Genomic DNA, 27,343 nt, shown 5'->3' on the forward strand with positions numbered 1-27,343 from the left:
ACCTTCTGCCTTCAGCACAGAAGTGATGCGTTTGGTGGAGCTGTTGGAGAGACGAGGATGAACTTCCCATAGCAATGAAGAGGCATAAAGGAATGCTCCTGGGTGCCCAACTGGCTACATTCTTGTTCAACTCATCTTTGAAGACTGCTGAGATTTAATTGTATTATTAATGATATGTCACAGTGTCTGGAGACTTGGATAAATAATAACTAAAAAGGCCTCTTAGTCAACATAAAGAGGATTTTCCCTCCTGGTTGCTCAGTTTGAGCCCCCATTTCTGCAGGAAAGCAGGCAGCGCTGCCGTGGAGCACACACCTCTTGTCCAAACAGTGAGATCTCCTGCTGGTTGCCATAGCGATGGAGAGAGCGGAGGCCGTTTGGGGTAGCAATTCTGCAACGCCAGCGCCCGTTCCGTTCGGCGTCCCCTTGCTTAGCAGCGCAGTCGGCCAGGTCCCAGCGACTACGGCCAGCTTGAGACGGGCAGCTTGCGAAGTGCCCATCTACAGAGTGGGCCATTTTACAGCTATTTACCTTGTTGTAGAGATCGCTCCCTTGAACATGCCTTTGCAGGATGGCCAGCATATAGAAATACGTTGAAATCTAGAAATATATCTGTCCACGCAGAAATAATGGCATGACTGTCGCACCGATGGCTTGCAGCATACACGGCAGGTCACAAATACTGCAGCCACCTTTGCACGCAGGGAGGAGCTGCTAGGCAGCACAGCAATTTGGGCAAAGGATATTTTGGACGGCGGCTGGCACTTACATCTCACTCAGTATCAGAGGGCAAGGAACCCAGATCCAAACCCAGACTTTTAGATCAAATATGACCGAAACTTTCTGAGTCAACATAAAGAGGATTTTTCCCTCCTGGTTGCTCAGTTTGAGCCCCCATTTCTGCAGGAAAGCAGGCAGCGCTGCCGTGGAGCACACACCTCTTGTCCAAACAGTGAGATCTCCTGCTGGTTGCCATAGCTATTAAAGGGTCTTCTGCAAGACCTTCTTGTAAGACATCCAGCTCGGGATTGTATGGAGCTAAGGTTTTAATGTATGGCTCGAGGAAGCTGATGTCTAGATTATTCTTGCGATGGATAATCTGAATAAAGATTCTTGATGCTTTATCAGGCCAAGTTTTACAAAGCTGAAAACAATTACTTGAGAGATGTTATAAAAGGAAATTATTTAATCAACAAAAGTGAGTGGCAACTGGGATCTGTATGAAAACATTAAACTCTGTGTCCAAAAAGCTATAAACCTGCATAAAAGGGAAAATTTTACACCTGACCAAAAAAACCCAGCCCAGCTTTGGGAGAAAGCAAGAATCTGAAACAGATATAGTGAATTAAGGGATTAAGTGGAACCCTTTAAAAACTGGAAATGCTAGAATAATGGTAAGGGAAGAGTCATGACACAAAAAGCAGTAAATAAAATACATCTCAAGAGCAGTGGGGAGTGAGATTGGCCATTATTAGGTGAGGAAGGTCTGCTGGCATGGACCCACAAGAGCATCGGGCTGTCCCATCTGTGACGGACGTGGAAGAGCTGCCAGTAACAGTGTGGACAAGGTTAATGTTCTGGGCTGGGTGATAATCTGTCTCGGTAGCGGTCGTTTAGCCTTCTGTCCTTCCACTAGCCAACTGCCAAAAGGAGATGATAATACCTCTTTCCTTTATTTTTGTCTGTCTTGGCTATTTAAAGGATTAAGCTTTCTGAGGCTGGGACTAGATCTACTACTACAGTAGGGATGGAGCGTGGGATCTCAGCCTGAGACACCAGTGTAACACCACCAGGATCACTTGAGAAATTGTGGCTCTGCCACAGGCTCTGCCAGGCTCTGCCTCCTGGCAAATCCCATGCCCCACAGCATCCCGCATTCCTCCCAGGAGCCAGCACCGTACTCTGCCCGCACAGTCAGTAAGGAACAGCAGGGTTTTGTCAGCCCCTGTGTCCACCCTGGGGTGGCAGAGCCCTTCTCTGGGCCACCCGATATGCAGGGTGGCCCCGTCACCTTTGCTTACGCCTCCCTGTGTCAGCCCCTGCACAGCTGGGCAACACCTGAAAACCAGGGCAGGTTCCCAGTACGGTGCTGGGAGCAGAGGGCTGTAGGCAATGCCCGAGTGAAATGCTCCCAAGTCACTAGGCAAACCTGTTTTTATTTCATGTACACTGTCAGCACAAACAGAGTATTTTGTTCCCTGACCGGAACATGGAGCTCTTCCCACGGAGCGCCCTGAACTCCTGCTGCTCTGACCAAATCGCAGGGATGCTGCACCTCCCCAGTCTTAGTCTTTATGGCCTCGGGAACAGTTAGAACAGATAAACAGCACCGTGTCTAAGGGCATGAGATGGCAGAGGACACAGGAACAGCCTTATTGAGCTTACCCTGGCTGCCGCAGTGGCCAGCTGCTTCACGAGAAGGTATCCAGTTACGCACCCCCTTAATGAACTGACACAGAAAGCAGGGAAACGTGCCAGGAGGTTAGGCTGAATTTTTTCCCGACCTTAGGTAGAGAGTGAGTGTATGTGGTGAAGCCTGAAGATTGCAGTCCTTTGACTCACAACAGAGGATTAATAACCTGAGTCTGATCCCTCACCATTCCAAAGCAGGAGTACTCCGTTCAGAGTCCGTGGAATAAAATCATGTGAAAGCCCATTTAACTGAGAGCACAAGTCAGGATCAAAATATTTACATGGCTCCTGCACATCTGCAACAGGAATCCTTGTCTGGCTGCCAAACACTGGGGAAAAATCATAACCGTTGCCTGGGTGGCTCTGGCATATGTTATAAAACTGGCAGAGATGACTGTTTTCTTCTCATTTATTAGCATACCCCTTTGCTGTTCAAAAGGGAGAAGCACAATTGCCAACCCAGCCTGCTACTTGTTTTCCTCCAACTACCCCATCTAGCAGAAACAGAGGGACAAAGGGAAGGAGTGCCTGTGTGCGGACCTCGGAGGACCTCCTGCTTCCCTGCCAGCAAGACCTGAGCAGTCAGTCACGATCAACTTAAGCACTACCTCTCCTGTTGCACCTTCTCATCCTGACCATCATTTTTAGCTCTTTCTGTACATCTGACCCTTCTCAGCAAGCAAAATGAACCTATTTAATTAATACTTGCATATTCCACCCCCTGTCTGAATACGTCCCCGAGATGACAGAGATATTGCTAGTCACCCTGTGTCCCAAAGAAGAAAGCTTTTGCCAGTGGGATGATTTTCTGGTGAAGCATGTGCTGGGTACGTGACCTTTGTGGGTTTACACTAAAGAAGCTTCTGGATTCCTTTAGACAAACAAATCCCTCACCAAGCAGGATTTATGCTTGTTTTGTAGTCTTTGTGCCGCTAGCCAGCTGCCGCGCTTTCTCCTATCAGCAGCAGGTAAAGTGCTTCTTATATACGGTGTGTAAGGGAGTTTGTAATGGGCTTTGGGACCCTCTGGGTAAAACGTGGCATAGGGCAGCGCTGTCACTGACGACTCCGGCTTGCCACGAGATCTGAGTCTGAGACCTGCTTGTATTTGTGGCAGCTGCAAAGAGGTAACCGTCAAGTGACTTGTTTTGCAAGAGCCTTTGGACAGAAGGAATTTTGCAGAAATGAAGGATTAGAGGGTGCATGTCCAAGATGGGCTTTCAGCAAAGGCTTTGAACCGGACTTCGGAGGCTATTAAGAAAAAGTTCATTTCTTTTCCAAACTGAATACATTCCCTAGGGAAAAAGGAAAAAAAGTAAGTTTGGGCTGAGACTCCAACCTGTCTAGCTGGGAGAAACCTTTTGGAGGTGTTTGGCGCAGCAGACAGAGGAGATAAGGTCCCCAGGGAGTAGTGGCTGGGAAGGGGGAAGGGACGAGCTCGTGGAGTGAAATTGCCCAGAAGCAAAGCACAGCCACTCACTTTGCAATGAAAAGCTTTATCATCTCTGCACCGATTACTGGAGCTAAAAATAGCTCCAGCTCAAAGTAAACAGTTTTTTGAGCGTGCTCTGCCCTGCTGGCATGTCAGCTCCGCACCGAGCCACCGTGCCAGCAGCCATGATGCACGTCCCCGCGGTCCCAGCGCCGAGAGGGGCTCCCCACCACCAGGCTCGACTCTTAGCCCCTTCCTGCTAATGGAGGTGACCCTGGCGGGGGTTCGCTAATGAGTTTAGCCTCATTACAAGATTTTTTTGTGTTTCACTTGTTGATGAACCTTTCTGGATGAGCGACTTCTATAAAAACAAAATGGGTTTGAACGCCAAGTAATTCATTCAGACATCCCAACACCCACTCTCTCTTCCCTAATCAACAGCAAACCGTGTCCTTCCTTTGACAGCAAAAAGAGTGGCTTGTCACTAACACTGCTTTTACCTGTTGGTTTCTCTTCTCCTCATGAATGTCCAAGTGCAAGCTGTTATTTGATGGCTTACGACATCCACGCTTTCCTTAGGGAGCCCAGCAAACTGTTGAAAAATGTTCTGTGGGTTTTTTTGATGAAAAGTTTATTTAAAGTATTTATTTTGGGGGAGGAAGTCTGGAAATAATCAGGTTGTCACATTTTTTCCATGCGTATCTTGTGCCATTCCACATTTCCTTGCAATCTCGATGACATCAAGTGACACGGAGAGCTCAGTGCCTGGGAAATGCAGTGGGAAGCTGCTGGTACGTGAGGAGACTTCATGCTCCTCTTCATGATGCTGCATCAGAGGGCTATCGCAGTGCTGCTCTAACACCGGCAGCGCGAGCTTCGGAGGGAAGCGAGGCTCATGCTGCAAAAACATTCAGGTCAGAGGTAGGTCAGATCCTTCTGAAGTGACAGCTTGTCTCCTTGGGCTTTGGAGCTTCCTGGAGGGTCCTTTGTGCTGGTGGTTTTTCTTGCTGGAGCAGGCAATGCACAGTCCAGCACCGCAGCGCTGCTCTGGGGGTGGGTTTCTTTACAATAGCACCCTCGGGGATACTCTCACGTCATTTTGACACTTGCCCTACGAGATTGCTCCGGCTTTGTCCCTCCTCCAGCTAAAGGTTGACAGTCAAGCTGTGGGACAGCTTCTTGCTCTTCCCAGAGCAGTGGCTGCTCATCCTGTGCTGCACCAGAGCAGTGAAGGTGGCACCCGCAGCACGGGCTGCAGGGCGTCGTAGGACCATCCCTTCCCTGGGGTGCTGCTCTCTGCACCCCACTCCGTGATGCAGAGCTAAAATATCTCCGCAATTCTCTGCAGCCCAACTGCATGGTCAACAGCAGCAGGATCCACCAGAGCAGAGCCAAACCTCCTGGTGTCCAGAGCGGCAATGTCATTAACACCAGTCCTAGACCACACAGGACAGCACAGTATAAAGCAGCTGGACGCAAGAGGCAGCAAAAACCTCGCCAAAGACAAGTGTATCAGTCAAGTGGAAGGTATAGAAGAGTACAGCCAGCCATTAAAGGCTGATCGTGGCTGCAGCTGAGTCAGTCGGCTCAAGGCTGTGATACCATCCATCACGTGGAGCGTGCCATGCCAGGCAGCTATAACGTCATCTCATCATGGCGAGATAGGAGCTGCATTTATTCGTAGCCCATACCTCCGGGTGAATGTCTTACGGTGTACGAAGCAACGGGACAAGAGATGGTGAACCTGAGAATTAGCTAGAAGTTAGGGTGGATTTCCAGAGAAAAATGTCAACTTTCATTTAAAAATAGGAAGAATTAATGCATTGAAAGCCATGCATTTTTATCCTAATGTGTTAACATTTCAGGCAAACTTTTTGGCATCTCAGGATTTTTTTTCCCCTTGTGAAAAAAAAGATGTGTTCTGCAGAAAATCCCAAACGGCATTTTTCTACTTAAAAAGAGTTTTGATGAAAAATGTTTGACCTGTCCTTGTAGGGGATAGTCTTGGATGAGGAGGTCACTGTAAGGACATGTAAGCGTGTGCAGGAAAGGACAGACTCTTTGATGGATGCTTTGGGGGGTTGTTCCCAGGACCAGACACACAGGATCGGGAGGTTTGAGTATGACAAATAGTTAGGTTGCATCTTATTTAAAAAGCACAGATCATATACTGTGCTCCCAGCTTTTTGAAGTGCTTTGTCACTACCATTGCTATATATTGCGTGTATTGTCACGGTGCTGGCCACAGGCTGCCAAGAAAATGCCTGGGTGGCTGGTGCAGCATTTGCATCCTTACCAGATTTGGCCTTCAAACCCCACAGTCCAAGCGTTAGTGTGAAACTGTAGTCTTCTGGATTGCTTTCAAATACGAGCTGGAGTAAAGAGAAAACTGCAGCCTTGGCCAGGCCAGCATAGCAATCATCTCCTGAGGCTGTGCTGGTCCCTCAGCACGGCGTGGCAGAGCTCTCCTCCCTCCGTTGCATCTCATTAAGACAGGCAGGGCGTGGTGGTGAATCCCTTACCGTTACTTTCGGGTAAGTAGTAACGCGTGACTCAAAAGCACTGGAGAGAGATGACCTTCTGCCAAGCGATACATCTCAGGAAATCAAACTGGCTTCCCAGGACTGGTTTTGAACTAAAACCGAATTGAATCAGGAGGCAGAGCTACGCGAGGTCAGTTTGGGGATGCACTGAGCATGGGTATGTTTTGCTTTATTGAGGTCCGTTCCCCTTCCTCCGTGCCTTGGTATTGTCATTGGGGTGTTTCCTGCACTGCCTGCTGCTTTTGTTGGTGTTTTTATCTCTTCCTGCGTACGACGGCAGGGGTGTGGGTATCTGTCACAACAAATGGCATGTTTTCAGGCGCACACAAACAGGTTCTGGCTGGAGGCGGTGATGCCGGTGGAGGTGGAGCAGGTCCGGCTGCACAGCTGGTGCCAGGGTGAGAGGAGAGGCTGATGCTCCTCGCCGACGCTGAACGGCTCCGGGGCCCATCTGTCATGGGAGAGCTGCGGGATGGCAGAGGCGCCGCTTCTGCGTCTGTCTGGTGCTGAGCGAGATGGAAGGTTGGGAGAGCCAAGTCCTCCTGGCTCACACCGCTCACTTTGCACGCAGTATGAAATAAAAGCTCGTCTAGCTCAACTGGGGACTGGATCCAATCCTTGGCAGATGCCCTTCGTGCTCTCCAGTTGAGTCGTGCCACTTCTTTTCCCCTTTACAAGACTGAGGACCGGAGTGTCCTTACAGCAGGGATAGAGCAAGTCTTTCACACTCTCAGCAAAGCAATTAGCACTAATGAGCCCTGCTCCAGCCTGGGCATTCAGGCAGGAGCAGGCAGCAATATCTAAACCCTTGTGTGCTCACACACCTTCCCACTGCGCTGGTAGGGCTTTGCAGGAGCGTGGGCCAGGAGGAAGGCTAGAGACTCGGCACTGCAACCAGCTTGTTCGTTTGGCTTCAGCCACCCGGTGGTGTCTTCAAGGCTGATGTGACACAGGGAGGTGATACCACCCAGAGGGACGTTCCTCGGCCCCTGGGGTGACAAGAACAGCCAAAAACTCCTCTTCTCCTGGAGTGGCCCTGAGCTCGCCGAGAGCTCCCAGGCTGTGCTTCACAGCAGGGTGGATACAAAGGTATGTGCTTGATATGCGGTATTGCCTTGCCCTAAGCACCTTCCCCGCCTTAAATCCGGGTGCTGTCACCAGCTCTGCATTTCACCCCCAAATAAGGCTGGCACCCAGGGGCAGATGAGCTGAAGCATGCTTGGATTTTACCCCGTGGGAGTCTGCGGAGCAAAAGGCACTCTAAAAAAACCACGAAGCTATTTTTTTCCTGGGAGGCACTTCCCCGGCGCTACACCTGGTAAAATAGCTCAGGCTGCACGGGGTGTGATGGTGCCTTTGGCCAGGCCCTGATGGAGAGGATGAACGGCGGGATGCGGCTGGGACGTGCATCCGAGCGATGCGCCAGAGAAACCTGGGGGAGCGGCGGGCAGGAGGGAGCGCCCTGCAGCAAAAGCCACAGCGCCGAGCATCGAAGGAAGGATGTTTGGGCACATGCAGCTGCTGGGAGATGGGGTTACAAGGCAAAGCTAAACAAAGATCGCTGCGAAAAGGAAACGGCTCCCTCCTGCAGACTGTAAGGTAAGAGCTGAGCGGTAGCTGCTTGACATCATCGGGATGAGCATTGGATTACAGCAGGCAGGGACTGACTCGGGAGGGGAGGAGAACACGCCCCTCGGCCCCAGAAGTGCAACTTCATTTAGCAGCTCACTGTACAAGGAAACTGCAAGTCTGAAACTGGCTGCGACTCCCCCAGCTGGCTTGGCCGCTCGCCACAGTGGGCAGAGACGCCAGGAGGGTGTAATCCAGCCTCGATTTCTTCCTCGGCGGCGGGACCACGGAACTTGGGATTCGAGAAGCAGCGGGAGCCGGGGTGGCCGTAAGTGGGGTTGTGCACGCTGCTGTGGGCGTGTGGGGCGAACAACGGGCTGGGATGGTCAGTGGCCAGGAGACCTGCCTGGCAGCGCAGCGAGGGGATGCTCTCCTGCTGCCCCCGGCATGGGAGCCAGAGCCGCGCTACGAAGAGGTGATTTGTTTAGAGATACAGTTAACTTTTACCTAACCGACTGTGAACAGTGAGATTTTTACTGCCCACAGACCGTGGGCTGAAAAACTAAGCTGCATCCCTGTTTCTCTGCTGTTGGGAGAAGCTGTTTGTAGGCTGATGGCAGGGAGGTGGCTGCTGTTTCATTTGGAAAATAATGCAGTTCAATACTTGCTGCGAAGGGGTAGCAAGGAGAGCAAGGCAGTTAGAAATCACAAAGGACCGTGGATCAGTGACCCCCATGGGGATTTCTGGCCTCATTTCTGACATGTGTCCATTTATTCTGAGCGACTCACTGGAGGGAATCCCTTACAGCATCGGGGTGTCTCTGTGCTCGCACAGGAATGGATGCCAGCCTGCGGGACAGGCGCCCGGCGTGCCGTCTGTGTGGGGCCATGGTGTGAATCCATCCTTAGGGCTGTCGGGAGCTGCAGGGCTGCCCAGGGCTCCCCTTCAAACTGCAGGCACGAGCGAGAGCTTTGCAGAGCGTGGTGGCGGAAGCGGGCTCGGAGACTCCCTGGCATCCAGCTTTCCAAGCAAATGTTTTAAAAGGCAAAGACTTGGGATAAAAAAAGAACTGCTGTGTGGTGGTATTCTCAGGAGGCTTTGCAAATTCCTCCACCTCGGAGCTGTGTGCCTTTCTCTCCTCTCTCTGGATTCCCCTAAGCAGCTGGTAGCGAGCCGCGGTGGTGAGCTTTCACATGCATGTAATGCCTTGGCCCCAAAGGGGTGTTTGGGAAACATTTCCCTTTGCTTGGAAGGGGTAAATAGGTCCACAGACCAAGAGACAAGTATAGCTGTGAACCCAGAAGCAATGCCCTGGGTGCCTGGGCTGGTGACTCAAACTAGGAGGACGACACGCTGGGGTCAAACGAGCAAGAGGCAGCTGCAGCGGGGACGCTGCAGCAGTGCAAGGGTGAGAGGAGACTTGTGGAGTGGGGATGGCTTGACCGGCTGGCAGAGACCCTCAGGTGGTCGCAGCCCCTCAGGCTCTGGGCTGTTTGCTCGCAGCGAGGTCGGCGTGCCTGGCTTGGGTAGCTGTGGGGCACACCTTGGCTTCCGAGACTCTTGGCTGGAAAGGGCCACCGTGCTGATGCGTGGCCACCCGACTGAGAAATTGTCACATTTCTGCTCTCGTGAGGGATGGTGTTTGGGAAAGAAGGATGCATGAAGAGATCCTCAATGGCTGGATTCATTTATAGTGCATATGTAGGTTAAATGGCCATTTACAAACATGGATGCACCAGTGCTGTACCTCAAACACAGAAGAGGGCATTGAGTCCTTCAGAGTTCCACATGGATGCACGAGTTCCCCATGCCACCATTTTCAGGGATGCTTTCCAGAGAGTGCGGACTCAGATGCCTCAAAGAACTGGAGACCGTTAAACAGAGTACATAGGCTCTCAGTGTAGGCAGCTTGGTCATGAAGAGATGAAAACCCAAGAATGCTCATAGCCATGCATCTCCCAGCCACCCGGTATTTCTGTACTCAGTGGCCAGTTCTGAGGAGGTGTACAGGCACACGGTGAGCTAGAATGCGGAGTGTTGCTTTTTTCCTTTATCCTTCTATTCCAAAGGAAAGTAAATCTACTTTTGAGCCCACTCAGAGGAATACCCACAGGCATACAACCCTGCCCCCCAAAATAACTATGGAAAATGTTTTCCAAGTTACTAACATTTCCTGATCTCCCACATTTCAGAGCCGGTTCCTGCAGCATTCTGCTGTGCATTAATCCCTCCAGCCTGTCTGGGCCACCAAACACCAGCATTATTCCTACTTTACATGGGCTACACACAAAGCAGCTGATTTTCCTGGATTCATACAGGTCTGGCAGAATCAGGGATGAATCTGCAAGTCCGTAAGGAACAGCAGAAGCTTCGACCCAGCTTTTTGTTTGCCTTTCTGTGCCACGCTGTTCTGGTCTCTCCCATTTTCACATTCAAAGCCTGGATCCAATTGTTTCTCCACACTGCTAAGGGTTTCCTTAGCGTCACCAAAGCTGTATATATGGACTGATCCAGAAAACAAATTTTCCATCACAGTACCCATTTTAGAGAGGATGAGAGGGGAAAAAACCCATGCTCCTAGTTGTCTAGCCCATGACTAGAAAAAGCCAAGTCATAAAGGGAGCTGCTCCCAAGGCTTGCCAGCACCAGCCAGTGAGAAGGGAAGGTTCAGCCGTTGCATGGACTTTGTCCCCAGCTCCTCACGATGGCAGTTGGAGAGGTCGAGACATCGCTCCAGGACTCAGCTGGCACCTGTAGCGCGAGCAGGAAGAACAGCAGCTGGACTATGAACCACCTATCCCCCTGTTTCAAAACTCTCACTCCCTTCAAGCCTACGGGGATATGTACTTTACAACCCGTTCCTGGTTTGCAGGGCGAGTTCCCAAACGCTGCCTTCCCAGCACAGCCCCGGAGAGGCTCGGTGCTCTTTGCACAGCTCCTCCACACCAGCTTTCATGCAGGCACGTTGCTGGTTGCAAGCTACTGCCTCGGGAACTCCCCGGCGAGGGCTGAAATACCAACTTTTGTTGATATTTGCAATGATGTAATAAGCCAAACATATCCCCACCGGCATGTCATCAACTTCACTGGAATTACTGTTTCCACAAAGTGTAATTAATCTGTGGTGCTCTTTGCCACGAGATATCACTGACAAAGAGCTCAGGAGGCATTTTAATAGATACCAGGTAGTTATCTCAGTAACAAAATAACCCTGGGTATGATTAAGAGGATATTGCATTTTAAGGATTAGAAAACCTCCTGGTTCAAGGTAATTAGTAACTGATGAAAAACATTCTACTACAATTACAAGTTTTCTTGTACCTCTGAGGCCAAGGATGCCAGCTGCTGCGGGGGACAGGGCCCTAAATGAGAATGTCTCTCAGTCTGCTCTGGGAGGACCGGGCTCCCGCTCTGATCAGCGATGCATACAGCCTGTTGTTTACCCACGAGTCAAGAGACACGAGAACGACCTTCTCTCTGCTGCCGTCACCTTGCTTGAAACCAGAAAGGATTTCCTCTCTGGATCAAAAGCAGCACCAGAACAGCTGTTGTGTAGAATAATGCTGAATTCTGCCAAACAGCATTCTGGGTTTTTTTGGAACATAAATTCATTTCGAAGCAATGCTGAGAGCACCGAGTTTGTTTTGTGTGCTTGTTCCTGTTGGGTAACAGCTGGTAAACATGGAGGGTACCTGGACCCCAAACATGTGCATCATGCTGGTGCCCTTGTAATTCATTCCGGATGGGTATGGATGTTTAGCTATCCAATGAACGTTTCCACAGGGGTCCCAAAATAATCTGTGGTACCTTGATGGGTTATAGGACTAGATTAGGAATTGTAAAGTGTTCTTTAACAAGTTACTTTAGCCCGTCCTTAGTCACACTGCATGGACTGATCCACCTCACCACCCTTAAATCCCCAGACTCCCAGTGTGGGATATTGCCCGGCCTTTGCACAGAGGGGCGTTCAGAGCTCTGCCCATCGCCCCGGGAGCAGCGGGACGGGATAAGCCTTTGGGGATGGAGCAAGGGGCTCAGCTTCAGATTTGCAGACTCCACATCCCCAAGCAAGGGCTGTGGGGAGAAACATCTAGCCAGAGCCAGGGCTGCAGGGTTGGAAAGCCAATACCAGTTGCTAAAGAACTTCTGTCTCCAAAATCAGCTTTTTTTGAGAGAAAATGGGGGTTTCCCCCCAACGTCCCATCAAGAAGAGGGCTGCTCAGTGATAACCTAGTTCAGAGTATCATTGCTCCAAGCCTCTCTTGGCAGAGGGCCACATATTTTGAGATATTTTGCAACACATCTGAAGTGCTGGAGGTTTAACTGTTTGGGCTGCGTAACACACGAGCGAGAGCGAGGCGGGAAAGCAAAGGAGGAAAGTAAAGACTCGTGGATTTCCAAAGCTGGCTTTCTTCCTTCCTGCTTTTGTTTGCCTCCTTGGTGCCCCAAAAGGGCGATGCGTATTCCCAGAGTTGTGGGAATACTGTTTCTTTTCCGGTCCAGTGTTTCCAGTAAGCACTTCACTGTAAATGGGGTAAACACTAACAAAAGTGTATTGTTAAATCCCTGTGTCTTTGTTTGGCTACTGTCGTGATCATAATTAGTATTTTCCACTTCTGTAAGCCTGTCATCTGCAGATCTGAAGGCGCTTTACAAATATTTGAAGCATCTAGCGAGGGGAGTGAGTATTAATAGCTCCATTTAACAGATGGGCAAACTGACACACAGAAGCAGCAAGTGCCCTGTCCTTGAAGCAGGGCCAGAGCCAGCGAGTAGTCGGCTCCAACAACTAGGGAGTTTTAAAAGTGGGTCAAAAAAAATAGAGAGAAAGGCTGTAGATCTGTCCCAGCTTGGAAAATGATGGGGAATAGTTCCAGTCAGAGCGGTACTCCACCCAGATGGGCCAGACAGATGAATTGCTGGATGAGCTACTGCTTATATGGTTAAATGGTTCATCTCTTGCTTTCTGTTCTAATATTTGTCCCTGGGACAAAGTGAAAAAAAACAGTCCATGATGTTCCAAAAAGTCTGAAAGCTGAAACAACAGCTGCTAAAATAAGCAACTCTCTTGTTGGCTGGGCTCTGCAGGTCAGGAGATTGCAACGCACCCACAGATGTTAAGGCCACAGAGGAAATGTCTTTGAGTGGGGCTCGGGGACAGCGGGAGAAGGCACAGCTGTGCACAAACAGCAAAGAGACCCAAGGAGCAGAAGACAGACCAAGCAAGGCGACTAAAAGTACCAGATCAAACTTCCCCACTTGCCTCAGAGAAGCTGATATGGAAGTTTCACTTCTTTAAAGGGCAGTGGAGCTGCAAACCAATATTCATTTATACTGTCGAGGCAGCTGCCGAGTCCCCCCGTGGTGCAGGTCAGAAGCCGTGAGTTGCTTTGGTTTTCCCCAGCACACCCACATGAAGTTAACAAAAGGAGAAGCAAAACCAAAGAGAACTTCTCTGTGAAGCCAGGCCCCTGGCTGGACTTTCCTTGCTCTTAGACACAACAGGCCAAACATCTATTAGCACAAACCCTCCTGAGAAGGTGCCATACGAACACCACCATCCTGTAGCCCTTCACTTGGTGTCTCCGTGCTCGCCACGCCAGGCTCCAGCTGAGCCTGCTGGGCAGTGCCCTGCCACACCTCGTGTCACCTCCGCTGTCCTAGTTGCAGACGGTGGAAAAAGCAGCTGAGCTTTATGCTCCCCAACAAAAGCACAGGTAATGTTTTCTTACATTTATTTTCTTTTCCTTCCCCAGAAGCTGCTGCCCTGCTGCGTATGAAGCTTATTTGAAGTCATGTCCAGAAGGAAAGTCAACTAAATCAGGTAGGGATTCACACTATGAACTGATACAATTTTTATTCACAGGGAGATATTACATAAACAGGAATGTTTTTTTCCTTCCTATTTTATAGAGTCATTTGTCCTCCCTCTGTATTCTGAATCACTAGATGCTAGAAAGCTGCTAAGAGGAAAAAGAAAAAAAAAAATCAACAATTCTGCTGTAATGACTTTCCTGCTGTATTTTCCATACTTCACAGCCATGTACTTGTACCAAGCCATGTTCCAACGCTGACTCTAAGGGCAGCCCCTAGTGCAAGCCATGCCGCACAGCCTCTCCCCTGCCAGCGATGGGGACGCTGTGTGCAAATCCCACTCACAGGCTGCCCGCACGCTTTGCACGGGAATATTGTTTGCCCGTAAATAACCACGTAAGTGAGTTTTGCTCTGCACGTAGAGTCAGCCCAGCAAGCTCCAGGGAACCCCCAAAGCTTAACCTTTTGTGGCGCCTGTGTAAATGGCAGCTCCGCCAGCTCAGACAGTCCTTTCTGTGGTTTCACTCCCATGGCTCCTGCACTCAGAGCATCTCCTCAGTCCTCAGGTCACCTTGCTGCTTTCTCTTGTTCCTGCACTGAGCTTTCCCTTACACAGAGCTGCCACCGCCGTATTGTTTGCAGATCCGACAATACAGGATCTCAGGACTCTGGTGCATGTAGACATTCCTCCTGCAGGTCTCTCGGAGCAGTTTGTCTCTTGTATCCAGCATCTTTTCCATGTATGCTAGAGACACCCTGTGTCCTTCTACACCCAGGCTGCATTTCAGTGGACCATAAAATAGTTGGCAATTCATTTCATTAGTAGCTTTTCCTTTTTTGAGGCTATAACTTGCAGTGATCACTGAGCATCCCCAGTGTAATGCTACAGGCATGTCTCGAGCGCCACTTCAACTCGTGTCTAGATGTCATATCCCTGGTGACTTATGCAGACAGATTTACCCTGCCTGCAGAAAGCATCAGAAGCTGCTATCACCTGACACATGTACAAAAATTCTCCATCCATCACAGAAATACTCAGAGAAGGGGGTGTGCAGGCCAGCAGAGCTTTCTCTGCCCAGGTAGGGGTCCCAACAGGGTAGCACAGCCAAAGTGCTCATTTCAGTGGGTAACAGAAGCACGGGGCCACCCGAAAGGGCTTAGCTCAGCCACCTCTCACTGCCAGCCTATTTATAACTCCTACGTTTTCCATTTCTATTGTGTGTAAAGCACCAATAGCACCGTTCCAGCTACCTAATCCTTCTCACAGCTCCCAAAGACAGATCTTTCCCCTCCCCCATCTTCCCAGGCAAGCACTGCCCCTGCCCTGGGCTGGGAGCCCTGCTGGTGCCTTTCTTCTGTGCAGGGAGCAGAGCTAAGCCTGGCTTTGCTAATCAGCCTCATTCCACAGTGACACTCTTAAGAGTTGCCCTGGCTATTTTTAGGCACCGCTGGGAGCTGCCAGGGCTCTTGCACCTCAGGGGGTTTCACAGCTTCTCGCGCAGCCCCTTACACACCAACTTTTGGATGCTGGATGTGAGTTCCTATGGGATTGTGCAAGCCTGAATGAGGAAAAGCCAAGGCAGGTGGCTCTCAGCTTCAGGCACCCTGTGCTAAGCAGAGCCTCCTCAACTAACGGCAGCCAAAACTTCATAGTTAGAGCCTGCACAACACCTTTTCCAGGCTAAGCTCTCCTTCCCAGCCACGCAAGCACTGCTTTCACACAGCAGCAGAGCTCAACTCCTCAGATCACAAAGAAAAGCTGGTCAAAATACCCCTTTTTCCTGCTAGGCATAAAAACAAAGACCCATCCTTGCTTACCTCTGCCCTGTGTAGAAAGGTCCTCCTCCACCCAGAGCTATCCCATCAAGACCTGCTGTGGCTTCACCTTCCTTTTATACCTGACAAGGGCAGCTGTGCTGGGAAACAGCCCCCGCTGCATCTCCTCTGCACTTATTTGACTTCTCCTTGCCCAGGGAAGCCTGCAAGGTGCTGGGGAGGTTGTGCTGGGGGTGAGCATCCCTGGGCCAGGAATTCAAGTGGGGTTTGAGTCGGTGATGTTCACTCAGAGGTCAGTGCCTTGGTGTGATCAGACCCGTGGGACCACTGGGGAGTTTCCGGCCTTTGAGGTGAAATCCAGCAGGGACTTTTCTCCCTGAATGATTTGGGGAAAGAGGGAACACAAGTCTGAAGGGGATCCCCATTGCAAAGGAGTCCACCCCATGGCGCAGGCGTGATGGGGTGTCCGCACGTCACAAGCAGGGACAATACATGAGTCTTCCTGGAACATGCCTGCAACAGCAACTGTGGGGCTTTTGCAGCTGAAGGGTTTAAAGCGACTGGTCTGTGGTTCGTCTGCTTTGCAAGTTCAGGCATTAACAGATCTTCCACACAGTCAGTGGTTTTGTTCATGTAAAAATATGTTGACATATAAAGGCAACTAAATAAGAAGTTGGGAGAAAATAAAAATAATGGAGAAGGGACTTGTACCCTCATACTCCTTACAGCTTTGAAAGGGTCTCTGCAGGGGACAGAGAGACCCATGGGTGCTAGCTCACAAGGCGACGGGTGCTCATGGCTGTTCTGGGTGAACATGAGGGCTTTGGCTCGCTGCTCTTCGCTGGGCAGAAGTCAGAGTGTCGTGTCCACCCGCTGCGAGCTTGGCTTGAGGGGGTGAAAAATGGGGGGGAGAAAGGTGCCAGCCTACCATGTCCCAGGGCTGGCAGAGCCAAGTGTGCCTCATCCAGCTCTGCCACCCCATCCCTCGGAGGGATGTGTGTCTTTCGGAGGCCGGGGGGGGAACCAGAGTGCCCTGATTTATTAACACCTCGAAGCTGTGGGATGTGAAAAACAAACTTGACCTGGGAACAAAACAAAAATACAACTGCTGTCACGGTAACTGTTTCTAGATGCACAAAGAGACCAATTATTTCCATTAATCAACTTAGTGAGAAGCTGCAAAAGAGGCTTAACCTGCAGTCAAGGCTCGGTGCTGAGGGGAGGGAGGAGCAGAGAGCTCCATCAAACCCCGGTTGCCAAGGCAAACTGTGATTCCTCCCGTGGCAGAGGATTTTTGGAGCAGATGCTCCGCACCCATGCCCCACGGGGACTGGCGGAGGGGTGCCACCCGCTCCTTGCACAGGGATGCAGGCTGGCAGCACCACGTGGTCAGAGCTGGGCACCGGGCTGCCCTCCTGACAGATGGACGGACGGATGGATGGGTGGTTCCCTCTTGCCATCACCCACACGTCCTGATGCTAATGAGATGCTGGCGGGGCTGAGCAATCCCCTCCCGCCTCCCCCACTCCTCCCCAAGCCTTCCCCTCTCCCCTGGGGACCGCAGCAGCTCACATAAAGACTCACCCTATGCTGACGCCAAGGGTCGGCCGTGATTTTGAAATCCGTCTGGAGCATCTCTTACGTCAGCTGGGAGCTGGGCAGTGGCTGGGACGGTGTGGGGCAGCAGGAGGTGCCTTGGGACAGCAGAGACACTGCGGTGGGGGTCCCTGGGGACCTACTGAAAGCCAGGAGGGAGGGGCGGGAGTTTGGGGAGCTTGGTAGAGCTAAACGCAAGGCTTGTGACGTTGTAGAGGAGTCAGTCTAAGCCTAATCTTAAATCTGAGGTTAAGGAATTAGTTACCAGTTCTACAGGCATTAAATGATCTGTACTGTAAAGCGAGGGCAAAGTAAAAGAAGGGATCTGTTTATGAGCACCGAGCCTCAGTCCCCCTGCTGTATCTGCTCTCCTCCTATATGAATTATAATTTTCCACTAAGTTCTAGAGAACCCTAAAAGCTCTGTTCCTGCAAAACCACTGCAGTGGCTGGAGAAGCTGTGATGTCTACACTGGCTGAATTCATTGTATTTAGCGTAAGAGCCAGAGGGTGCAGAGTTATTACAAGGAATCCCACAGCAAAAGCCTTCCAAAAATACCAATGTGCCATGCCTAACCTTGACAGCTCTTCACCGCCAAAGTGTGGTGAGGCTTTTCCATGCTATTCTCACATGGAAAGAAGCTGCTCAGCACATGAGATGGACACACGTGCCCTGGTAGGAGATCAGGCTGCTGCCTGTTTTCTCACCCAGCCGGGAAACTTGGGGCTCAGCAGTTCGGAGCACATCAGTTCTGGCCAATAAGACCCACCACCACCACACTTTGGAGAACACAGACCCAGCAGGAAAGCAGGGGAGCTCTACGCCTGGCACAGACCCTGTCACCAGCCTTACCAACGCTTGTTGTGTATGTTGCCGTTACCAGACCGGACTCCCAACAGGACATCTGCAGCTTCTGTTCGGCTTCTGGCCGCGGATCTAAGCTCTAGCACACGGGGGTCATGAGCCACAGCGAGGCCTTCAAGGCACAAGCACAGGTCTAAAAATACTCTCTAACCCTGATAACACTGTTACAGAGCCCTCCTTCTTTGATGTGCAACCCCTCATGTATGTTCCCAGACAAGAGTCAGTGGAAAATTTGCTGAAATTCCAGCTGGAAGTTGTCAGACAGTTGGTGGAAACCCCCTGACCTCAAGTGCTGGCTTCAGCCCTACGGGATTTTTTCCCTCATCGCTGGATGCGACTCTCCCAGCAGGAAACCTCACAGCAGACCCACAGGGAGCACAGAAATCCCGGTGCTCCCGTCTCTGTGCTCTACCAGGCCCCCCTCTGCTGTAAACCATCTTACACTGTAAATATTTTAAAAGCCCAGCAGGGCTCTTGAGTATGTTTTGCTGTTGTTATGGATCCGGCCCCAGCAGGAGAGGTCTAATAATAGTCACTGTACCCTGGAATGAAAGGGCAAGGGGCACTGCACAACGTGGAGAGCTCAGACGACCATCCAAACTTCATGCCCTGGTCCCAGCAGGCTGGCAATGAAGGGATGCAATGTATGAGCAGAAGAAGGGGTTGCATGAGCAGAAGAAGGGGTTGCATCCTGGTTCCCCGGCAGAACTTTGAAATTTCACCCCGGAAACGCAGCAAGATTTAGCTTGGTTTCGTGGCTTTATGACTCCAGAAGTTTGGGGGCCAAAAGAGATCGTTAGATCCTCTGGTGTGACACCAAGCAGGTGGGAGAGCATGTCCCCGGCCGGGCTGTGGGACCAGGGAGCCGTCTCCAACCAGAACCCGCAGCTGTTGGTCCCAACTGCCGCTGGCAACGGGCTGGCACGGGGCCACAGCTGGGCAGCAGCAGCCCGGGACGTGAGTCTGCTGGGGCTCCTGCCCCCGGGGACCTCAGCGTCCCAGTCCCTGCCCTCGGGGGCTGCCTGCTGTGGCCGCAGAGGTGGCCGAGGTGCCGGGCTCCCCTCCTTGGGTGTCCCAGGGGACAGCACGGCAGGCTGAGCAACTGCTCCTGCTTGCCCCAGAGGAACAGGGAGGTCTCTAAAGGAAAGCAGGGGATGATTTAGGCTTAGTTAAGCAGGGAAATCCATTGCTGTGTTTAACCTTTGAACCTCCTTCCTTACAGCAGCCCACATGCGCTGTGCGGGCTACCCTAAGGGGCAAGGATGTCTAAGCAGGGGGCTAAGCCACCTTACACCAGAAAGTGTCGCGGATGCCATGCAGAGAGGAACAGGACTTTCTCTGACCTAGAGGCCCTTTGCGCTCACTGCAAAGGCGGGTTAGGTGGAGAGGAAAATACTGAGGAAAACAAGAGGTAAGAGAGGCAGAGCAAAAAAGAGCAAAGCAGGCAGCGGAGGGGAAGCAGGCTGAATTCAGCACAGCCTACTGATAGCCAGCATCAGTGCAGAGTCCAAAAATAGCCCTTCCTAGCCATAAAAAGCTTACAGTTTAACCTAGACAAGGCACAGATGCAATATCGTGTGAAGGGTTTCCTTGAAACCGGAGTCTAAGGCTGGGTGTGACTGTAACATCCATCTGATCCCTCGGAGTTAGACCCCGGCCGCTGGCTCACGTCGCAGGGCTTCTGTTTGCCCTGCAGGCGTGTGGCCCTGTGCTGAGTTTAACCTGACGGTGAGGTTTCTGGGTCATTTATCTGCCACTCTCACATTATTTGCAGTAACTGTTTGCTTGTAGTCCCTGGGATCTGTGCTGTGGAGAAGCAGACAAGAGGGGGAAATGGGAATTAACTGCTGGTTTGTCAGTGGGACCAAGAGGGGCATTGAGCTGACCCAAAAGAAATGCCCCGGTTTCTTCTACCAAAAGGCAGAAGAAACGTTTAACCCTTTAACTTCTTAGCATCCACCTTCTAAATGGGTAAAATTCAGCCCCAGTGTGTGTAGGGCTGGTTTAGCTGCACCCCCGCAGAGCAGAGCCAGCTGCTCCATCAGTTGCTGGGTGGCTTCCCTGGAAAATGCAAGCAGCCCAGCTGCAGTCCGACGGCAAAACCAGCTCCGGAAGCCGAGTCCACGCCAGCAAAGCCAAGACTATTACAGCTCCAGATTTTTTAGTCCTCACAAGACACTATGGAAAAATAAATCCAGGCCAAATGGCAGGTTTGGCAGAGCCAGGTTATTTCAGCAGGGCACGGGAGCAGAGGCAGCTCTGGGGACACGTCTGGTGTCTGTCGCAGCTTGCGAGGGGCTTCCTCACTTGTGGCCAGCTGCCCTGGGACAGGCAGCACTGTGTCCCCATGATGGAGGGGACACAGCCTCCCTCCAAGCAGCACAGAAAAGCTTTTGAGGAACGTGCAAGGGGCAGCAGGTCCCAGCCCGCTGCCAATGGCCTTTGTCACTGTGCCACGCATCCCCTGCCCCGTCTCCGCGGGCTGGCACGCTGCGCCAAGGGCACAGGGACCCTTTCTGTTACCATCAGCAGCAAGGAGGAAAGGGAGGCAGGAAATGACCCTCTGGGGACAAGTTGAATCATCTCTCTGAAGTGCCCTGGAAACCCTTGCGCAGTGTATTTGTGTGCTGCAGGCTTATTCCTGCAACGCCTGGCAAGAGCTGGCACATCACTCCCTCCCGCCAGCCCACAGGAGTATGAAAAACCGAAGGTGGGGAGCCGGCGGGTGATGCACCCCCCCTTCGCATCCCCCTGCCACCGCTAAATGACTGTCCACGGTGACACAGTTTCAGGTTGAACTATGTGGGCAAGAGGGAAGGTGGTTCCTTTCTTGTCACTGGCAGATGTTAAAAGATGTTTCCACTGACTAAAAACCCACTGAACTGTTTTGCACCTGCCTTGAAATGTGGAAATGCTCTTTGAAAAAATCAGGGGTTTCTACCAAAAATTGAGGTGACTGCTCCCATCACCTCCTCGGTCCGACAGCTTCCCGGGGGTAGAGGCTGGAGCGTCTCTGCCAGCGGGGAGGGATCTGCCTGCAAGGCTTTTGGGAACCGCCCACCTTGAAAATCCTGAAGGAACTGCACACAGCTGAAAGCTTTGCTCATAAATCCGCCCCTCTCCAGCTCTTTGCGTGGAAAGCCAAAGGCAGGAACCCTCCCAGCCACGGAAAATAAATAAACCACCCGCGCCATCTCCCGGCCGCCGAGCCGGGACACAAACCTGCCCCGAGCAGGACCTGCTTCGGCACACTTGGGTCCTTCCCCTATTTTAAATCAAGATCCCATCCTTTTCCCATGTGATGGGGCATTTAGTCACTTGGCACAGCGCTGCCGCAGCTGAGCACATCTACCGTCGGCAGCTACATCAGGGGACACCGGGAAAACGCTGCATCCTGGGGGCTGGTCAGCTCCTGCTCCCCGGTTTGTGGAGTCCATCCTATGAACCAGGTGGTCCAGCCCCTGGTGCAAGGGCAGGAGGACTCCTGAGCATCTCAGCTCTGAACTGGCCTCACTGATGTGGAGATGGACCCAGGCTTGTGTGGACCGCTCTTCGGGAAGCCTCCCAAGTCCAGGTGACATCTCTCCGGTGGCTACAGAAGGTCAGCAGCCCCTGGGCTCTGATGAGCTGCGAGGAGGACTTGTCTGGGAATGATGGATGCTCGTCCTGTCCCGGGGAAAAGGTGCTTTGCTCACTGAGATCAGCCAGCCTGCTGCATCCAGAGCGGGCGCCTCTTCCCGGGAAGGCCAAGCCTGGAAAGGAAGGAGGGAAGACGAGGAAAAACAATGGCTGGGATCTCTTCCTGGGGCAAAGGATGCAGCTTTTCCTGGGGCTCATTTAACAGAGGCTAGATGGATGCCAAGCCCTGGGAGGAGGCAGGTGTTTGCAAGGAGTTGCTGGATTTGGAGAAGCAGGTTCTCCTGGGAGGTCTGGGTGGGCCAAGCCCCACGTCCCACCGGTGAGCCGCTGCCAGTGCTCCCTGAGCTGGCATCAGCACCAAGAGAGGAGGCCCTGGGGCTACCGAAGCGTACTGGGTTTATGAAGGTTGGAGGTTACTGCACCCTTCTCAGGCTCAGGAAAGAGGAGAATTTAACCTCTTTTATCCCGGCTATTGCATCTTCGTCAGCATCTTCTTTCTACTGCCATAACATCAGGGATTACAGAGTGAGGAGTGTGACTCCTGCCCAGGCTGGTGGTCTGCCAGCAGATTTCCCTGGTAGGAAGGTCAATATTAAGCAGGATTTGTACAGGAGCTAAGCAAATTTCTCAGTGGGACATTAACCCCAAGACACAAAAGCAAGTGAATGGCAAGAAACTGAATTTTTTTTTTCATTACACACGAGCGTTTCTAATCAGGACCTCCTTCTGGTATTGATAACATCAGCAGGGCTAAAGGCATTTTTTAGTGGGCAAAATTGGAGATAAGACAACTATTAATCTCGAATTTCCACGCAGAAAAACAGACTGAGTGCCAAACTGACTAAACAGGAGGCGCAACCAAGAGCACCAGGTTTCCAGTGCAGAGGCAGCGTGCGCTCGCTAGCTCTGCGCCCAGGAGCCAAGACGCCTGCGATATGTTCCCCAAGCTGCTGAGGTCCCTGGACTCTGTGTGCTGTACTAATGCTGGCAAGTTAAACCGTCAGCTTAAATGAAAAACCAACAACTTAAGGACTCATCAGGCTGAACTAAGAGCTGGCTCGCAGCAGCGCTTGTGGGTGACAAGTGGCCGCCCCGAGCCTTTCTTCGTGCTCTGTGCTTGGCACAGACACAAGCCTGGAGTGAAGGGATCCAAACATCTCACAGAAGGGCTGATTTTCACATGTTAAAGTGCTTATCTCAAAGCAGTCCAGCCCAATGCTTTTTCAGTGACATCCGACAACCAGTGGAGGCCAGTACTGATCCAAAGCCCTGTACCTATAAAATACTCCCCTGCTCCCCCAGCTTTCGAGCGGATATCCATTGGGGCCCTGATCGTTTCCCATTACAGATTCAGGTTGGATCGGCACCCCATCCCCCATGCAGTGAGCCAAATTTGGCCTCCATTCAAAGCTCCCATGGCATTTTGAGGAGGAAGGAGGGCTTTTTCTGCTGCAAACGACACTGCAGCTCCTAAAGGAGAAAGCCAGAAACTCAAAAGGATTGGCAAATGCCTTCTCTGCCTTGCTTTGCAATGGGAAGACAGAACAAGGGCCGGTAAGGCAGCTGGGACGGATCCCTCCTGCCTACCTGCCCTCAGCTGGCACAGTGGGTGACCTGACACGGTGGGTCACCCAGCACGGTGCCCCATGTGACGGGGTTGATATCTGAGATTGCAGTAGCTCCTGTTAGAAGAACCGGAGCAGAGTTACAGGGACTATTTTTTTCATGCTGTAATTTAACTCCACAAAGTAACCTAACCTGGAGGGAGCCATGACTCGAGGCTTGCTGAGCATCCTTGACCTCACAGCTGTGTTTTCTCTGCAGCGCTTTGCAGGCATATAGAGATGCAATGGAGGTAGAGTCCAGCACGTACACTGACTTCATTTCCTGCGATCGGGCTGGTCGGAGGAATGCTGTCCACGACATCCAACGAGATGCAACCACCATCAGCATGCGCAAGCTGACCGAGGACCTAGGGGACCTCGCCGTTGAAGGAGCAGGTGAGCTGCCGCGGACACCAGTAAGCCCAGCTCCTGGCACGCAGGCTGGAAGGGCAAGGCACAAAATGGCAGTGCAGCTAACCAGTGCTGTCTCTGGGAGCATCACACAGATGCTCAGGAGGAACATCCCATTCCTCGTTGCAGTCAGCGCCTTCATGCTTGGAGGGTGCTCAGCTAGTGGGAGACTCCCCGGGCCGAGGGGCTCTTGCAGCCAACGGAATGGTCCCGGGGTTCCCGGCACACGAGCCCTGCATGCTCCAGCCAAGGCCCTTTGCTCGGCTGGTTTGTAGAGGCACTGGTGCTCAAACAGGACACGGACTGACCGACAGCCTTCCCAGGGCAAATTACACATCAGATATATCTTAGGCTTTATAAAAATCAAGTGTGGGTTGGGTTGTGGTTTGCTTTTTCTTTGTTGGTTGTTGTATTTTTATTTTTTTAAATCAGCCTTAAAATAGTTCCGTAGTGTTTTAAATAACAACAGAAATAATTTTAAACACCACCAGCCATCTCCAAATCTTCCCCCGTAGCCCAAACATGGCAGCAGCACCACCCTGCTCAATATATGCCGACCAGCTGGCTACAACCAGCATAAATTGGCCGTTCAGAGCCCAAGCAAACCAGCCAGTCTGATTTCACTAATAAGCCACGAAACATACAGCACCGCTGCAGGGGATAAACTCATTTTTTGCCCTTTCTCTTTTACTCCTCCAACCTACAATCTGTAACTATAAAAATACTTTAAAACCCATTAAGCCAACATGTCCATACTAGCACATGACCATCCACCTGTCCATAATAAGCACAAATTAGAGCTCTTCTAACAGAGAGCAACTCAGGTAGCTGCCAGGCTGTGGGGCAGACATTCCTGGAGCACTTGCAAGTTGCAGTCACAGGTTAGACAAGGAGAGCGCATCCCTGCCCCGAGGCTCCCTCCCAGCGTGACCAGATGTGTTGAGAAGCGACTGTATTCCAGGGACGTGAAGGGAGAACCCAATACTCTTAAGCCAAATATCTGGCCACGGGAGGGTAGCGATAGGTCTTCAGATGACAATCTAAATAAAATCAGCTGTATCAATTACTGATCGCTTGTGTCCTCAGCAGAGTGTAACCGTGCTTTCTTCCCAATCCTCCCTTCTGCAGAAAGCCAAAGAGATGCCACTTCTTCTGAGAACGACCCTGGAGCAAGACCAAAGGGGCAAGAAAACAGCCCCTCCCCATGACAGTGTACAGGGGTGGGATGGGCAGGAGGAGGGCCTTGCTGTGAACATTAAACAAGAATTTGCTATTGAATCTGTGGACAAAAGCCAACCTGGAACAGCAAGTTGTCTGTCAAATGCCTCTGCTGCAACCATTTTTGTTTAGAGAGCCACAAGATGCTGTGAAAGGACTGGCACCTCCAAAAGACTTCTGCTCCCATCCCTAACGATTTAGAGCAACACTGCCGTGGTTGTAGTGATATGAGCCATTCTCAAGATGCCTTAGCTGCAATTTTCCCCTAGGGGAAAAAACAATTTCAGTAATAATAGACACATCAGACTTTCCTGTCCAAGGTACCTTCCTCCTTTGCAAATTTAGACTATTATTTATTCTGTTTCCATAGATTAGAAATTTAGATTATTGGTTTTTCTAAGCCTCACCCTCATCTGCATCTTAGACCTGACCTGGCCTCTGGACTGTCCATGCGGCCCCTCATCAGGGTGGGCAGTGGAGAAGGGACCCGGCCAGTCCCGCTGCCTTCATGTCAAGCACCACTCACCTGTGCTGCTGCCGCTTAGCATCAGGAAAGGACCAAAGCACAGCTCTGTGTGGATGAGCTCCACCTACAGACCCAGCAGCACCAGCCACAGGCATCTTTTTCTTCAGGTTCTAGCATTTTAAGATATTCTTAAGGGGAGGGGAGAAACAATTTGCTGGTTTGACTGTTGAAATTCAGGCTTAACTTTGCAAGCTGTTAGCTGAGATGATCTCTGGTAGGATCTCACACCATTCTCTCTTTTAGGAGACATGTTTTGTGTTAAAGATGGTTTGATAAAACTACATAAGCTGTTGGAATAAATAACACAGCCTTTAAGTACTGAAGGTGTTTTTTTCTGCCTGGATGTTTCTTCTTCCTCTGTTTTGCCTTGTAGCTGGTTGAGCTGCAGGGTGGTTACACCAGCTTCCCCTAATAGGGAGGTAAGCAGCTGCGTTACAAGAGAGACCCTTCCATTTGGGTCTGTGAAACCCCACGGGTTTGCAGCACCCAGGTGGAAGCAGATGTAGTTGGACACAGAAAATGCTAAAAGCCTGCCCCCACTTTCCCAGGTTTGCTGCCAGGCAGCGCTTTTCCCACGGGTGTTTCATACCCTGGAGGTGTTTAAAAGACGTGTAGACGTGGTGCTTAGGGACATGGTTTAGCGGTGGACTTGGCAGTGCTGGGTTAACGGTTGGACTCGATGATCTGAAAGGTCTTTTCCAACCTAAACGATTCTGTGATTCTATGATGCACCCATGGGAGCACTGCTCCCCTCCACGTTACCACCCCAGAAGTCAAGCACGAGGCTGGCTTGGGACTTGGCGGAGTGGCCCAGACACCAGCAGAAGAGGTGCCAGTGGGAAGAGGCATCTTCCCTCTGCAGCACATCTTCCCTCTGCAGCACAGAGCTACGAGGACATCGCTGGCATTTCACCCAGCCCAGGCAGAGCCGATCCTGCCAGAGCTGCGGGAGGCAGCCACAGCCTGGCTGGGATGAATGGCCGGGGCAGGGACAAGGCAGAGCCGGCCTGAGAAATACTCTCCACTGGTGACACAAGGACAAGCATCACCCTGACAGCCTAGGGAAGAACTGTATGTTACGAGTTTGAGATTTATCAGAGAAAACAAGACCATAAATAAGCAGAGAAGCGGCTGCCAGACAGAGGGACAATTGTCTGTGGGCCTCTGGGAAGCAATGGCCACGGGGCCGGGACAGAGATGTCCATGGCTCCAGCCCCCCACAGGAAACAAAGATTTGGCAACCAGGTAGCGGCTGCATCTGCTGCTTTGGCAGCTGCAAACCAGCTCGGCTCCCGGAGCTGCCTGGATACTATTGCAGCTCTGTGCCCGGACGACGGCCAAGAGCCTGCTCCCATTTCCCCGTGCTCGGGGGCAAAACAGCAGGTAGCTCCTGGACTTGGCTGACTGCACGGTTGGGTCTTTAAGCCCCATTTCCAGCTCTCCTCACTGCCACTGAACAGTATTTTTGGCTCATGCTGACACACGCAAAGAAAGCCGACAGGCAATGCAGAGGGACTGTGCACCACGCAAGGCCTCCAGCAGTCAAACATGGGCTAATCTTAGGTCTCCTTGGTCAGAAAATATCTGTTCCAGAATTATATTTAGGCCGACGATTAGGGACCCGTTGGCCAGCTACCCTCAGAGGACAGGCGAGAGGCATCAGGTTCCCCCTGCAAGTGAAAGAGCCAGGTCAGCTGCCGTCGCCATTGTGCTGAAAGACCAAGGGCACTGGCTTAATCCAGCCACATCCTGACTTGCAAAGCTGCTGAGCACAGGGATGCTCTGAGCCCTTCAGTTCAGTGGAACACAGGGGCACGCCAGACCTCCCGAAACTCTAACCGAGCACTAAATGATCAGAAAGTCTTTCAGCAAACACTCCCCTGCCTGAGCTGACAGTGCAGTCCAACAGCCAGGCAGCCCAGGCTGCACCGCTTCGGGC

The 27,343-nt window shown here is 51.6% G+C and overlaps 1 protein-coding gene across 2 annotated transcripts; it reads left to right on the top strand.

Annotated features, from left to right (window-relative positions):
- Positions 1-8,111: 8,111 nt before the first annotated feature.
- Positions 8,112-25,722, top strand: PKIG (cAMP-dependent protein kinase inhibitor gamma). 2 transcript variants are annotated; one of them, XM_076352178.1, is made up of 4 exons: positions 8,112-8,283; positions 13,713-13,780; positions 23,470-23,645; positions 24,789-25,722. In XM_076352178.1, the coding sequence occupies exons 3-4, from the start codon at positions 23,495-23,497 to the stop codon at positions 24,866-24,868; spliced, it is 231 nt and encodes a 76-aa protein (XP_076208293.1). In that variant the 5' UTR covers positions 8,112-8,283; positions 13,713-13,780; positions 23,470-23,494; the 3' UTR covers positions 24,869-25,722. The 2 variants fall into 2 exon arrangements, with proteins under 2 accessions (XP_076208293.1, XP_076208294.1); XM_076352179.1 differs by lacking the exons at positions 8,112-8,283; positions 13,713-13,780 and adding an exon at positions 19,245-19,381.
- Positions 25,723-27,343: the final 1,621 nt, after the last annotated feature.

Source organism: Aptenodytes patagonicus, chromosome 14, assembly GCF_965638725.1.
Source record: "Aptenodytes patagonicus chromosome 14, bAptPat1.pri.cur, whole genome shotgun sequence".
In the NCBI taxonomy this organism is placed as follows: Eukaryota; Metazoa; Chordata; class Aves; order Sphenisciformes; family Spheniscidae; genus Aptenodytes; species Aptenodytes patagonicus.